At 54.5% G+C, this 15,956-nt stretch overlaps 1 protein-coding gene across 7 annotated transcripts in view; it reads left to right on the forward strand.

Moving 5' to 3' along the window:
* The window catches only part of DNAJB6 (DnaJ heat shock protein family (Hsp40) member B6), a 61,171-nt gene that overhangs the window by 40,054 nt on the left and 5,161 nt on the right, over positions 1–15,956 (forward strand). For 6 of the 7 annotated variants that reach the window (XM_084897559.1, XM_084897554.1, XM_084897556.1 and 3 more), the window contains exons 7-8: positions 956–1,097; positions 2,048–2,118. In XM_084897559.1, coding sequence (XP_084753685.1) covers positions 956–1,097; positions 2,048–2,118 — 213 coding nt within the window. Of the gene's footprint in view, positions 1–955; positions 1,098–2,047; positions 2,794–15,956 lie in introns of those variants that run through there. The other variant, XM_084897560.1, reaches the window with a different exon arrangement.

A 15,956-nucleotide genomic window follows, 5' to 3' on the forward strand; every position in this document is an offset into this window, starting at 1 on the left:
CAAGTCCTGGGAGCGGGAGACAGCTGGTGCGCATCCCCAGAGAAGTGCCTGTGGCACCAGCCTCTAGACCTGTGCTGTCCTGGTTGGTGGCCACAGCCACGCGAAGCTGCTGAGCCTCACGTGCGGCCCGTCCACACCGATGCGTGTTACAAGTGGGACCCACGCTGATTTCAAAGATGGAGTATTTAAGTCAGTGCAAACAATTTCAGCATTTCTGTATCGCATAAGATAACATTTTTATATTCTGGATTAAATAAAATAGTGCTAAAGTCAATTTTGCCACTTGTATTTTTTAGTGTGGCCATTATAAAAATTAAAATGACATATTTGGTTCACCTTCTGTTTCTGTGGGACATCACTGGTGGGACATGACAGTATAGAGCTGGAGGGCCGAGTCCTATGTCTGGGGTGCAGGTGTTGTAATGAAAGAGGAAGCTAGCCTCAGGGTGATATGTGGCCATCATCGGGGTGCAATGTCCATGTGGTTAAGAACGTCATACATGGACTACAGAGCCATGCTTTTAAGGTGATTATGTTAGAATTTGTTTCTAATTAGGTTTTTGTCCCTTTTGGTCCCATTGCAAGGGGAAGGTGAGCAGGTTGGGTCTGCTGTTCTGTCTGCAGTGGCCACTTCGTTCCTGTGAGCTGCAGAGTGAACGGCCACCCTAGTCTCTCCAGGAGGCTCAGTGCTTAGTGGATCCCCCATAAATAGGGGAAATGCAACAAGGCCCAGCCCAGTGGGAGGTGGGGCAGGGACGGTGAAAGGAGCTTGCTGTCTTGCCCCTGGATTCAGAGGACACCTGACCAGCCGCCGCCCCCCCCACACACACACACATTGCCCCTACCAGTACCCTGCTTATAGGAGAGGTCTGCTAGGGGATTTTGACACTTGGGGTTTTTGTACTAAATGCCGGACATTCTAGTCTCTGATCTTTTTTCCCTTTATTTCTTATAGGATTTACTTCCTTCGGGTCAATAGGCCATGGGGGTCTCACTGCATTCTCTTCCTCGTCATTTGGTGGTGGTGGCATGGGCAACTTCAAGTCCGTATCGACTTCTACCAAAATTGTTAACGGAAGAAAAATCACTACAAAGAGGTACAGTTGTCTTGCTTATTTCATGTTTTTAAAAAGTAGATGTAATGATTTTTGGGTGCCACCCTCTTGCCCCTGAATTTGAAGCACAGGTGTATGTTAAATTTGGCACCTGAGAGTCTTAATATCCGAACTTAACATTTCCTTTTAAATTTTGTTTAATGTTACCTATTAACAGCTCTCTTCATTTAGAGCCTTTTAAAAAAAAAATCTTTTTATTTTTAAATATATTTCTTTATTGATCTCATAGAGGGAGGGAGAGGGAGAGAGAGATAGAAAATAGAAACATCAATGATGAGAATCATTTATTGGCTGCTTCCTGCATGCCCCCACTGGGGATTGAGCCTGCAAGTCATGCATGTGCCCTTGGCTGGAATCGAACCTGGGACCCTTCAGTCCGCAAGCCGACGCTCTATCCATTGAGCCAACCGGCTAGGGCTAGAGCCATTTTTAATGTGCAGTGCTGTAATAATAGTGTAATCGGTTTGCTGGCACTGTTAGGATAACAAAATGGAAAGCACCATTAGTAGTAAAAGCTGTTTGTTTGTTTTTAGCCAATCTGACAACATACGCCCCGGAACAAGATCTCAGTTGCTCCCCGAAACCATGACCTTTGATTCCTTGTGTCCACATGTACCCTGTTTCCCCGAAAATAAGACAGTGTCTTATATTAATGTTTTCTCCCAAAGTTGCGCTAGGTCTTATTTTCAGGGGATGTCTTATCTTTCCATGCGCTAGGTCTTAAATTTTCGGGGAAACACATTAGGTCATGGTTAGCAGTGTAGTGTTGTCTGTCGAAATCGGTCTGTTTTCACAAAGATGGCCCTTGGTGGCTTCAGCTGGTTCTCAGCCCCAGAGTCTGTGGTTTCATGCGTGTCTGGTTTCCAAATGCATACGTACAAACACATACGTTGCTGCAAGAAATAAAGCTTAAAAATGCATTTTTCCTCCAGAATTGTCGAGAACGGTCAAGAAAGAGTAGAAGTTGAAGAAGACGGCCAGTTAAAGTCCTTGACGATAAATGGTAAGGAGCAGCTGCTACGCTTGGATAACAAGTAATTCAACGCACGCATGTAACAGAGATGTTAACTGTAACAAGCACCATTTGAGGACTAACAGGAACATTTTTTTGAAGATTTCAGACGAACTCGACTTTCAGTATAACTGTCCCTAATCTAAAGTATTTATACACAGCTCATCGGAGCCTGTTTGTCAGACTGTTGAGTTATTGTTGGGACCACATGATAGGACCTTTTCTTTTTGGTCTTTGCAATTGTTGTAAATCTCTGTATGCACTTTGCTTTTTATTAAACGTGATCCAGGGCGGCCGTGACTTCATACACTAACACCAGCACGGACCTGCTTTCCATTGTGGTTAAGCTGAGCCAAGCAGGGTGGCCTGCTGTGAAGCTCACGTTGCCAGGACGCGCCCCAGAGTAGTTTCAGTCTTTCCGTGTTGAGTAGTGAAAGGTACTAATGCATCAATGGTAATACATTTCTGGTTTAGTATAAATTGAGGATGTTTTCTAGTTGTGCATGAATGCTGGCAACTTAGTAAGTTTTGACAATTGTTTAAATGTGTAATGTTAAGCTTAGGTTTAAAAGTAAAGCTGGTAAAATGGGTCTTTGTTATTTGCTTAAAAAAAAAAAAGAAAATAAATGCGATGTGTTTGGTGCATTCTTTCCCAGTGGGGCTGCAGCCTCCTGTGTCTGTGTGATTCTGTGCCTGGGGCTCTGTCGCTTCCTGACTGTCCGTCCTGTGCACTGAGGTGGGTGCCACCAGCACCAAACCTCTGCTCGTTTTCTTCAGGCTATTTGGACAGTGTGTGCAGATTTCCTGTTTATGTTAAATAATGATTAGCAACTTATTGAACATTTTAATATGGTGACACGCCTACTGGGTTAGGTCTGACGCCAGCTCCATCAAGACTGCACGGTAACGACACGGAGTGATGCAATGTGTCCAAAGGTGCTGCTTTTGTTTTTCAGTCTGTAAAATCTGTCCCGATCGCCTCACCTGTGTGAGAATGCTCACCTGTCTGAATTTAAATCATGGGCTGAGACAGAAGTATGGCGAAAACGAGACCTGGAATAGCTTCTCGGGAGCGTGTGTCCGTCCGGTTGTGCAGGCTCACCCGGGGCGGGATCACAGCCCGTTTATCCCTAGGGTGCGAGTGTCCCTCCTCCGGGTCCTCGTTGGCTAAGTGCCCTGGTTAATAGCCGTTGCCTAGGTCAATGACCTGGGCCATTATTTTTATTTATTTTTAAATATATTTTTTATTTCAGAGAGGAAGGGAGAGAGAAACATCAATGATGACTGAGAATCATTGATCAGCTGCCTCCTGCACACCCCCTACTGGAGATTGAGGTTGCAACCCAGGTATGTGCCCTTGGCTGGAGTTGAACCTGGGACCCTTCAGTCTGCAAGCTGATGCTCGATTCACTGAGTCAAACTGGCTAGAGCCATTGGGCCATTTTAAAAAAAAAGGCTGAGGCCTTTTTAGTTGCCTCAACTTAACCTGTCTAGTTGCAGTGGGGGGGGGGGGGGGGGTCCCCACCATGATGCTGGCTCATGGCCACAGGTCTTTGTTCTTGCACCCTCTTCCCTCCTACTTCTGTTTGCCCTGAGGAAATGCACCCGCTACAAACAGCTACAAGTTGGCTGCTGTGCTGGAGATAGGGATCACAGAAGCCCATTTCCTACACTAGGGCCCCAGCTAGAGGGGTGTTAAGTGAGACTTGGACCGGATGGAAGCCACCCCACGTGGCTGTGCTTTGGGGATAAGCAGGAAGGAAGCTGTTGGGTAGGAGTTAATAGGGTTTCCCCTTTAGACAGGTTCCATCTACTCAGAATGTGTGTGTCTTGTTACAGAGACCAGGGGAAGTACTTTAGACACTAGGAGCTAAAGCCTCTCAAAGTTCAGTGTGAGGACTCTGGGCATCCGAGCTGCAAGAGTGCATGGTCTCAGCCACGCCCCTTGCACACAGAGGTGTGTGCTGCTCCCGCTCGGAAAGGGCTGCAGTGCCTGGTGTCACTACTGAGTGCCTCCCCAGAAGGCTGGCTTTTCACTTATGCTGGTAGGATAGTGGTTTCTCTGTTGTGAGAAACTCAGGAAACGCTTGAACCTCAGGGTTTTATGTTTCAGGATTGGGGTTTCAGGGATGAGCCATTTGGTGGAGTGGCTGCTCGGTCCTGAGGGGCTTGGGGAGACGGGAAGAGGGCCCTGTGGTGGTGGTTCCCCATTTGGGAACATGCTGGGACCTCGGACGGTATGGGAGCAGCTCCGGCTGGAAACAGTCTGCGCGTCGATGTCACCAGGGGGAGGTTTTATAGCTGGAAAGGCGCATGCTATCCCACGTCCCCCGAGTTTTACCTGGTCAGTAGTACCAGTGCTGGGCACCTCCCCTGCTCCCCAGGAGGCTGATGGCAGCAGTTGCCGTTGGGGGCATGCTCTTGGCTTCCTGTTGGAAAAGGAACCTGCCTTGCCCTGCTCACTTCTCGCTGGAGTTCACTCAGGACCTCCCGTGTCGGGAGGGCAGGGCCGGGCCGGGTGTGAGCGTGCCTCGGAAGCCTCGGCACCTGGTCTACTTACCGATGTCTTTAAAAATGGCCTGTTAGGACGGGTTTGTGCAGGTTTTCTGTGCCACCAGTTTAGTAAGTTCTGTTTCAATCTGACTGCGTCCTGCTGGGGACCCGGGTGGGTTTCTGGGTGCTTTACGCTTGTCCCTCTGGAGGGTTTCAGGTGCTCTTCTCGTGTTTTCTGTGGTCCCTCTCCAAGCGGTATCTGCATTTCTCAGGCCTCTCTATTAACCAGTACCTAACTTCAACCTCTTCCTTCCTTCCTTCGTTGTGCTTCTGCAGAGTATCTGCAACCCTTTGCTCACAAATATGAATTTTAAAAATTGCTTTTGGGTTTGACTTACAAAAGAGTCTCCATTTTGTTGATTTCTAAGTTAGTTGTATTTTTTTATTTTTATTCCAAACTGGGCCCATGAAATGTGGTGTTTGGAATGAGGGGCTCAGGAGCCTAAGTGTTTGCCGTGGCAGTTTCTGCTGGTGTGCCTGCCTTGGTTAGCCACGGCTGCTGCTCCGGGGAACACGAGCCCGCTGGAGCTTTCAGTGTGTCTGTCCTGCCATTTGGGCGGTTCCTGTGCCCTTGCCCCCTGACACTGAGTGAGGTCTCTGGGCTTTTCTTCTGGAGGCAGCTTGTCAGGTTCCCCTTAGTGAATACATTGGGTAAGGACGGGGTTTAAAGCCAGGGGAAGATCCTAGCCCTTAACATGTCAGAGGGAGATGTGTACTGTGCTCACCTGCAGGTGTAGCATGACAGCACAGGTGTGAGCTAGCTGTGTTCCCACTGGCTGCACGTGGAGTTTGTGAGCAGCACTCGGGGTGGTGTCCTGGTGGCAGGCAGCAATGCCGAGTGTCACCTGTAGGGAACAGTCATGGTTTTCTCACTGATTTGTCCTTTTGAAGAGGGTTCATAGGAATGTTGAGGTGAGGAGTGGTCACTGGTTATGAACACAGTGGTGGGCTCCCAGTGTCCAGTAGTGACCACGTGTGACGGCTAGGGTGATGAGGACAGTCTGTTCCTCGTGGATCACTTTTTAATTTTTTTATTTTTGATAGTATTACAGATGTTCCCCATTCCCTCCCCCTCCCTTCAGTCCCCCTCCTTCTACCCCTTGTCCCATCCTATGCCTTCACCACACTGTTGTCTGTGTCCTTCAGTTATGCATATATGCATGTAAGTTCTTTCTGGTTCAGTTTATTTTGTTCATTAGATTCCACATGTGAGTGAGGTCAGGTGATACTTGTCTTTCTCTGACTGGCTTAATTCACTGGAGAGTGAGACTCTCCAGGCCCCTCCATGCTGTCTCACAGGGTGAGACCCTTCTTTCTCACTGCTGTGCAGTGCTCCATGGTGTGGGTGTCCCACAGCCTCATCCACTCCCCTGCTGATGAGCACTCGTGCTGTTTCCAGATCTCAGCTATTGTACGTTGTGCTGTTGTGAACATGGGGGCACACATCCTTTCTGAGCCGTGGTTTAGGTTTCTGGGGTCACTGCCACATGGCAGTTCCACCTTTAGTTTGTGAGGAATCCACAGTATTCTCAGTGCCTGTGCCAGCCTCATTCCCACCTGCACGCACCAGGGCTTCTGCTCTGCGGGCCACTTTCATTGAAACAGCTATAAGAATTCCTTGGCAGTCTATAGAGGTTTTTAAAAAAATATTTAACAGGCTAATATTTCAAAGAAGCTTGAGGAATTTTAGAAGAAACACTTGTCATGAAAATTTTATGCAGATTCAACAGTGTCTTAGAATAACAAGATTTTATGGGTATTGGACACTGTTCTTTCAAGATGTATTTGAATTACGTGACAGCCTCAGGCCATCTTGAGGAAGTTGTGCTTCAGACACAGTCCTAGTCCCCTTGTTGTGGGCGGCCCAGACTCCCCCGGGGAAGCAGCTGGCAGCCGGGCCAGCAGGTGTCCTTGGTCGCAGGGCCGCTTGGATATGAACTGCACTTCAGCTCAGTGCTCAGCAGGAACTGGAGTTTTTCTTCCCTTGGTCTGCAACGGTCCACTCCCTTCCTCCTGAGGAACCCTGCTTCCCCTGACGCCCAAGTCTTCCTAAGCAGGAATGAGTGGCCCGAGGTCACCGGAAGGTCCCTGTGGGAAGAGGGTGTGAGATCTAGCCCATCGTGGTCTCAGAGGTTTGCTGCCTCGAGGTTTGCTGAGGGGTCAAGACAGAGCAAGGCCCGAAGCTGAGGGGCCTCAGACGAGTCCAGGGCCAGCCTCTGCGGGCGGGCGGAGCCCGTGGACGCTGGTGTGCCCGCGCTCCTCACACCACTGCTCCCAGCCTGTGCCGGTGACTCGCTGGCTCTAGGCGCTCCGGCACTGATACCTTGGTTAGCACCACGGCCCTCAGGTGGAGATGTCACACCAGATTTTTGGACGAGACAGCAGCCATAGAACTGGGACCCAGCCCCGACAGCCTGCCGCTCCTCATCCCAGGAGGCTGTTGATGGATGTGCCCACGCAGGCCTGTTCTGGAACACCCTGAGCAGTACCTGTCTGTGCTGGAGGGGGCTGCCATGCTGGGTCGCTCACAACCAGGATTTGTCTGCCTTCCCCCCAATCAGACCATGGCTGCCCTCTGCTCAGACTGGACAAGGAGGCACACAGGCCTGCGTGCCAGTGCCCACGACAGGGCTTAAGTGTTTTGTCCTGGGTGCTTTCCAGCAGTGGCACTTGCCGTAAGCCCCGGCACTGGCGGGGAAGCCTGGGCTGCCTCCTTTGGCCCTGGCAGAGGTTTCACTCTTCGTTGCAGGTGTAGAGGGGCCAGGGCAGGAGGGGTTCAGCTGCTGCTTTTGTTGTTAATTCTCATTCGAGGACATTTTTCCATTGATTTTTTTAGAGTGAGTGGAAGGGAAAGGAGAGAAACATTGATGTGAGAGAGACAAGAATGAGTTGCCTTCCCAACCAGGGCCAGGAATTGAGCCTGCAACTGAGGTATGTATGTGCCCTTGATAGAAATTGAACCTGGGAACCTCAGTTCACGGACTGGAGCTCTCCCTACTGAGCTAACCTGGCCAGAGCTCATTTTTTTTTTTTTTTTTTTAATAAATCTTTATTGTTCATATTATTACAAATGTTCCTCTCCGCCCCCTCCCATTGCTCTCCTCCACCAGGTTCCCACCCACCCTCTGTCCTTTCCCCACCCCCCATTGTCCTCATCCATAGGTGCACAGTTTATGTTCAGTCTCTTCCCGCACCCCCCACTCCCCTTTCCCCAAGAATCGTCAGTTCACTCCCCTTCCATACCTCTGATTCTAATATATTCACCAGTTAATATTGTTCATCAGATTTTTTTTTTTATTTCCTTGGTTTTTAGATTCACTTATTGATAATTACGTATTTGTTGTTCATAATTTTTATCTTTATTTACTTTCTCTTTCAAAAGAACCCCCTTCAGCAATTCATATAATACTGGTTTGATGGTGATGAACTCCTTTAGCTTTTTTTTATTAGTGAAGCTCTTTATCTGGCCTTCCATTCTGAGTGATAGCTTTGCTGGGTAGATTATCTTTGGCTGTAGGTTCTTACTATTCATCACCTTGAATATTTCTTGCCATTCCCATCTGGCCTGCATGGTTTCTGTTGAGAAATCAGCTGACAATCGTATAGGTGCTCCTTTATAGGTAACTACCTTCTTTATTCTTACTGCTTTTAATATTCTCTCTTTGTCTTTTGCTCTTGGCATTTTAATTATGATTTGTCTTGGTGTGGTCCTCTTTGGATTCCTTTTGTTTGGAGTTCTGTGTGCTTCCTGGACTTGTAAGTCTAATTCTTTCACGAGGTGGGGGAAGTTTTCTGTCACTATTTCTTCCAATAGGTTTTCGATATCTTGCTCTCTCATATCTTCTGGGACCCCAATAATTCTGATGTTGGTTGGCTTGAAGTTGTCCCAGATAATGTAAAGTTTCTTACATTATCTTCAATTTTCTGGATTCTCTTGCCTTCTTGCTTCTGCGGAGGAGTGTCTTCTGGCTCTTTATGTTCCAAATCTTTGACTTGATTCTTGCGATCTTCCATTCTGTTTTTAGGACTCTGTGTAATATTTTTATTTCAGACAATGTATTCTTTGTTTCTTGTTGATCCCTTATTATTTCTTGTTGATCCCTTATTTCTTGTTGATCCCTTATTATTTCTAGTTGATCCCTTTTCATATCCTCATAGGTCTCGTTTATTTTATCGGCCTTTTCTAGGAGATTCTTGAACAACCTTATAAGCGTAGATTTGAACTCTATATCCATTCACTTTTTGTCCTTCATTTCTTTCATTTGTGATCTATTTCTTTGTCTCGTCATTTTCCCAGCTTCCCTGATGGGGCGGAGTTTCAGGGTGGAGCCTACAGCCTTGGCTTCTGTCAGCCCCCCTATGCGGCTCCTGAGTCTCAGTATTCCTTAGGGTCCTTCAATACTCGCTGCAAGCACCTCTGAGAGAAAGGTGCCCTCAATTCTCGCCTGCTACCAAACAGTCTAGGCTTTCCCCCAATGAGCCCGGAACTGGGGTTCAGTTCATTGGAAGTGGGATTGGAGGTGGCGTTCAGAGCAGTCTGGAGCCCCAGCTCCTTCCCGCCAGGGCAATCTTGCGGCACAGCCAACTGTCCCTTCTCTGCTCACAATGTATGCGCCTCTGGGACCTCCTTTTGCCTCTCCCCTGGGTTTCCGCCTTACAGCCCAGCTCCCTCTGTATGAGCCTGGGTCCCCGGGGTCTGGCCTAGAACTGCGGTTCAGAGCAGTCGGAGCTGGGGCCCAGCACAGTCTGGAGCTTTTGTCTCCTTCCTGCCAGGGCAATCTGGCAGCAGAGTCAACAGTCTGTCCTCTGCGTGCAATGTGTGCGCCTCCGGGGGCTCTGCCTTTCGCCGCTCCCCTGGGATTCCGCCTCACAGCCCCGGCTCCCTGGCCTAGAACTGGGGTTCAGCACAGTCGGAGCGTTTATCTCCTTCCCGCTAGGGAACGCCAGCCAGGCACTCAGCCTCCCTCCTCTCCGGCTCCGTCCTCCGCGTGCCGGAGGCTCTTACAGCTCCTCCGTGCTTCCTTCTGGCTTTCTCCTTGCTTCTTGTTGTCGACTTTCCTGTAGTTCTGAGTAATGTCCATTTTATATTTTAGTTGTATTTTATTGACATTGTGTGTGGCTGCGGCTAGGTGTTTACCTGTGCAGCCATCTTGGATTCTCCCAGAGCTCATCTTTGTTCTTCGCCTACACCCTCCATGTCCCTCCTGACCTGCCCCAGCACCACCACCCTCTCCAGGACCTGGCGCCGCTCTGCTTTGTCTCCCTTCCTGCACCTCATGGCGATGGCCTCCAGTTGTCCGAGAACCGGTGCTTCCATTCCTTTGTCAGGAGCTGTTGGCGAGAGTCGTGGTGGCTGTGGCATCTGCCTTCACTTTAGACCACTCTGCTTTGACTTTGTCATATCACCACGTCGTGTATCCACAGTCTGGTTGCCCTCCTGTTAAAATAGCTCCGCCTCCCCTGGCTTGTGAGACAGGTCAGAATTGGTCTCATGCCTTCGTCTTCATTTCACTGTGTCCAGGTCACATCACGGTCTGTGCTGTGTTGGTCCCTGGCAGCGCGTGCTGACCACCTGCCCGGCTTCGTGTCCTCTGTGTCCTCTGGCCGCCAGCCACGCGGGGGCACCGCAGGCCCTGCGAAGGCGTCCCTCCCGGGACCCGGGTGGCGCTCGTGAGCGCATGCGCTTTTGGACACTGAGTAATCAGTGCGGGTGGTACTCGGTCTGACTCTCCTTCGCCCAAAGTACAGAACCATCCACACCAAGGATTGCACTTATTTGGGAAAGTGACTTTATTTTTGGAAGTTTGTTTTCGCTTGCATGCTATCAGCCGGCTCCACACTGCGCCCATTTGGGGGGAGAACGAGCCGTGTGCAGTGGCCGAGCGTGTGTGACAGCTGCTGGAACATTCCTTTCGTGTTTTCTCGGTGACTTCAGTGCCCCGGCCTGGACACGGCAGATCGCGTGTTTACTTTTAAATTTAGCTGGGTGCCGGGGCAGGCTGTTTCCTGCTACATTTAGTTTTCTGCTGGGACAGTCGTCGCCGTCGGCACTGGCACAGGTTTTGATTGTGGTTCTGCACAGGAAAAGGCTCAGAAATGACACCAAGCGAGCACATGCCGGGCGGGGTGTGGAACTGGCGTGGCTCTCGCTCTAACGCGGTGCCTTGTGGTGCAGCTCGCTAGCCTCACTTAAATCAGCGGGAAGTTGTCATGGATTCAGTCGCCCGTGGGACCGTGTGGACAGTTGGGAAAAGGCTCCCAGGAGCCCGAGCTGGTCAGCTCCCGGACAGCGTGGCGGCGGCTGTGGCAGCCACCAGGCTCTGAGAGGCCCGTGTGCGCCGAGCCCATTTCTTGGCGGGTCCTTGTCAGCTGAAGAGCCGGGCCGGGTGCAGAGTCAGAAGCCCGCCCAGCCTCTCCCCAGGTGGGGCCTGGAGGGAAGGGCAGTTTTTTGCAAGAACATTGGAATATGGTGGGTTTATAACAGTTTTCAAAGTCCTTGTGCTTTTTTGTTATTGTTAGTCCTCACTCAAGGACATGTTCCCCTCACTGAGGGAAGGAGGGAGGGAGGGAGGGAGGGAGGGGTGAGAGAGAGGACACCTGTTGGCTGCCTCTCGGATGCGCCCTGGCTGGGGCCAGGATTGAATTGAACCTGCCACCCAGGTATGTGCCCTGGTCCAGGAAAGGAACCCATGACCTCTAAACACAGCCACACTACCAGGCCCAGCCCTGCGCTGTCATAAGAACTGCGGTCCTTGGAAATGACGGCAGAGACAGGCCAAGGCCCCAGGCTTTACTCCCATACTGCCCCGAGGGGAGCAGCAGGCGCCGGGCATTCTGCATCCCTCCTCGCCGTGTCTCCTTCCTGGACTTCAAGTCAGATGACAAGGTGGTTAATTTTCAATGGTGCAGTGTGCACTGGCTCCGGTACCTTTCCCCTCCCCCTCCCCCTTCCCCCTCCCCCTCCCCCTTTCCCCTCCCCTCCCCCTTTCCCCTCCCCTCCCCCTTCCCCCTCCCCCTCCCCCTTTCCCCTCCCCTCCCCCTTTCCCCTCCCCTCCCCCTTTCCCCTCCCCTCCCCCTTTCCCCTCCCCTCCCCCTTTCCCCTCCCCTCCCCCTTTCCCCTCCCCTCCCCCTTTCCCCTCCCCTCCCCCTTTCCCCTCCCCTCCCCCTTTCCCCTCCCCTCCCCCTCCCCCTCCCCTCCCCCTTTCCTCTCCCCCTCCCCCTTTCCCCTCCCCTCCCCCTTTTCCCTCCCCCTCCCCCTTTCCCCTCCCCTCCCCCTTTCCCCCCCCCTCCCCCTTTCCCCTCCCCTCCCCTCCCCCTTTCCCCTCCCCTCCTCCCTTTCTCCTCCCCCTTCCCCCTTCCCCTCCCTCCTTCGCCTCCCCCTTTCCCCACCCCCCTCCCTTTCCCCTCCCATTCGCCTCTGTGAGCTGTTCCCCATGTTCCCCAGCGCGCAGTGGCTCAGACTCCCCCTCCGTCCCTGTGAACGGACCCCCAGGGTACACTGGCTCGGGCTCTCCCCCCCCCCCCCCCCCCCCAGTGTGTACTGGTTCAGGCACCCTGAGAGCTCTGGGGGGGCGGGGGGGGGCGGGCACAGTGTAGCCACAGACCTGGCTTACATCCTCCTGGGTGATTTTGGGCTAGGAGCCCACTGCTGGGCACGCCCCCACTCTCCCTCAGGTTGTCTGCTTTGCCGCGTGCACCATGTCACTGTCCACTGCATTTCACTTGGAAGACGGGCTGTAAGGTGGGTAGCGAGGAGCTTCTCGTGAGAAGATGCCCTTGGATGGTCTGGGTTCCTGGGGCGGTGTGCCCTGGTGAGAGCTGCCCCTGCTCTGCAGTGGGGCTGGTTCCCTGCCGAGGGCCGGTCCCTGGGCTGCAGGTTAGATCTCAGGCCCTCATTGGAGTGCCTGCAGGAGACAACCAGTGATCTCCTGTTGATGCTTTCCTCTCCTCCCTCCCCCCAACTCATAAAACCCAGTGAGAACAGCTGTCCTCAGGGGAGGGCCAACAGCAGTGTTTCACGGAGGCAAAGGGTGGCCGGTCTAGAGTGGGCGTGGCAGTGGGCTGTGGGCGGGCTGTAGCCCCCAGGCCCGGCTGCTGGTGAACCGGCTTCTCGCGAGTTTCTTTTCGGGGCAGGCGTGGCTGGTCAGAGCTGTTCCCCTTCGGGCCGGCTCTGCCCGGGGAGCCTCCTGCCTCCTGCAGTGCCCACAGCCGTGGTGCGGGTAACGCGTTTGTGTGTAGGTGCCCATGTCATACGTGGTGTGAGTGCTCACAGCTCGGAGTCGGCTCCTGCCCTGGTGCGGGCCTGGTCCTCACTGTGCCCTGAGTCAGGACCCCCTCCCCCTCTGTGGCCTGCGCTGCTGTCGCTCTCCCAGGGGGTCAGCATGCGGGTGAAAAGTAGGCTGCATCCTCCATCAATGGGGTTTGCTGCCTGCGGGCTGGAGGGGGCACAGGGAGGGTCCAGCTTAGCCCTGTGCTGAAGCTTTCGTCACGCCCCCCGCGCCTGCAGGGCTGGGAGCCCTGCACGCTCACTGTCAGATGGCAGCTCCTGGGCCCCTTGTGGTTTGGGGCGTCCCCATCACAAGAAGACAGGCTGTGTCCTCGGAACCGAAGCAGAAACCTGCCTCCACGTGGAGCAGATTCCGTTGACCCTCCAAGCCTGGAGGCTGAGGAGCACACAGGCGAGGGCCGTGGGGGCGGGAGGCCACGAGGGCTGTGCTTGAAGGGGGGGTGGGGATTCCGCAAAACGTGGCAGAGCTCAGTGTGCGGTCCGAGGAGGATGTCCAGCCCGTCCTGCCCCCCCCCCCCCCACACACACACACACACACACACTGCCACTGAGGCGTGGCCATGGAGGCTTGTGTTCCCTGTCGTCCTTGCTGTGCAGGAACTGCCCCTCTGCCCCCGTTCCCCGTGTAGCGTCCAGCAGCCCAGCACCTCCTCACGGGGTGGGAGTGGGCAGGACTCCGCCCTGGCCCGGAAGGGGGAGAGCCCTGCTCTGGCCCTCCTGCTCTCGAAAGGCCTGAGGGGCTGTGGCCACAGGGAGAGCCCCTGGCCTGGGTGAGGACGGCACCGTGAGGCCGGAGACGGTCCCCTTCCGGTGCCTCTGGCGTTGTCAGGTTTATCCTATTAGAAACAATTTCTTTACTGACTTCAGAGAGGAAGAGGGAGAGAGAAATAACAGTCATCGGTCGCTCGCTGCCCCTGCATGCCCTCCGCTGGGGACCAGCCCACCGCCGCGCGCGTGCCCTGGCTGAGCGGGACGGTGACTTTGGGCACCGTAGGTGGGAGTGGGCAGTGGATGCACACCACCGAGCCATGCGGCCAGGGCAGGCTTGTCCCTTCCTCAGACTCCCACGGTGTGAGTGTCGCCTACCGCTCAGGATCGCTCTGCGGGGGCCTGGGAGCGTGCACACGGGATGAAGGGGTTCGGGTCCTGTGGCCTCGAGTAGGGGCCAACGAGAGCTTCTGGGTGAGCAGAGGAACTAGTCTTCATGACTCTCCACCGTTATTTCCCGTCCTCAAGTGGTTTTTCCTGGGACTTTGGGGCCCTGCTCCAGGCCCTGGACCCCAGAGCAGGGCTGGGAGGCGGGCACCGAGAGGTCACGTGTCTTCAGGCTGACCATGCAGGTAAGTCCGTCCGGGACTCGCAGAGACTGGGCTCAGTGGTGTGTCCCCCCATTTCTGTGGCTCACGTGGAACCGGGCCCCCAGGCCCAGCTTAGCCCGGCCACCGGCGCCCACTGATCATAGGACATGCAGTAGGGCTGTGCAGCGGGCGGGGCCGGGGTGCAGGGGCAAGGCACTCTGCATGTTCCATCTGAAGGCTGCCAGGAAGGGTGGTGTGCACATGCCCTCCCTCTTACCCCGCCCCCCGCCGCAGTGTCCCACCCTGCCCAGGCTGGGCTCCTGGGAACGTGGAGAGGGGTCTGGTGTTTCTCTGCATTTGGGTGTTCTCAGAACGTCACGAGGAACATTTGAGTGACTTTTCCGGACCGCAGACACATACCAGGTGGGCCCTGAGCAAGGGGACAGGTAGTGTCACCTCTGACCCAGCGGGTGTGTCTCATCCAGGGAGGGCCTGGCTGGTGCACAGCTGCCCTGGGGCTCCCGCCAGGTGATGGATCTGAGGGGGCCGGGGGCACACATCTTGGCCCTGCCAAGTCCCGCCACGTGCTGCCCGGCCAGCCCAGCCCGGCTGCCGTGCTGCTTGTGCGGGACACGGTGATGAGCGTCCGTGGACGTGGGTTTCCGCCGTGGGTGTGCGCCAGTGCCACCGCTTCCTTCCCGTGACGGGGCTGCAGGGTGGACTGGGCCCGGAGTCCCCCTGAGGAGCGGGACCCTGCTGGTGAGGTAAGTGGGACTGTGGATACGCTCTGGGGTCTGCCCCCCCCCCCCCCCGCAACCCTGCACCACACAGCTCAGGCTCAGCCGCACGGGGCAGACTCAGACCTGACACTGTCACCCTGGTGGGCAGCGACACTTGTGACAGTGGGGGTGACCTGGCATGAGGGCCTCAGGCGGCAGGGGGTCCTGACCCTCTGCTGCCACACGTGGGGCACCCGCTGTCTGTCCCCAGGACGTGACCAGGGTCAGGGTTCGTGTAAGTTTCTCCTGGTGTCTGCCTGCCTTGGACGCCACAGTGATGGGCCCTGAGCACAGGACACAGCCACCAGCGCCTCCGTCTTCGCTCAGGCGAGGCTGGCGGTGCCGCTCCCAGGGGTGGTCCAAGCGCTCCCGTGTGATGCCAGAAGCTCAGCGCCTTATATTCTGGGGGCCTGGGCAGTTGGTGCTGCTTGCCTGCCTAGGGAGCAGCTCGGCGGGCAGGCGGGTTCTCGAGGGAAGGGCTGTCAGACGCCAGCCAACACCAGTTCACCCGCAGGGGGATCTGACGGGGGTGGGGGGCACTGTGAGTTCTGGTGTGACGTCGGGGAAACAGGTGGGGGTGACGGGTGCAGGGTGAGGCCGGGCACCAAGGGCATATCCCGCGAGCTGGACCCCAGCTGTAAAGCCCACGTGCGTGTTAGTGGGTGGCAGCTATGCTCAGGGCTGTGCACGTCGGAGGTTTAATAAAACGGAACTGGATACAGTTTGGAAATCCTCTGAAATGCAAACCCAGAGGACAGGCCACTGAGAGCCCGGCGTTTCCCAGCAAGCTGCCTGGTGTGCCTGGGCCCCGTGGCCAGGCTCCTGCAAGGATGGAGCCGTCCTCCCAGCCCAGACCCGAGGACTGGCCTCCAGGCTCCCACACTGCCCGGAGCTCAGGAGCTCGGCCCCCAG

Source organism: Pipistrellus hanaki, assembly GCF_964339955.1.
Source record: "Pipistrellus hanaki genome assembly, chromosome: 10".
Classification (NCBI taxonomy): domain Eukaryota; kingdom Metazoa; phylum Chordata; class Mammalia; order Chiroptera; family Vespertilionidae; genus Pipistrellus; species Pipistrellus hanaki.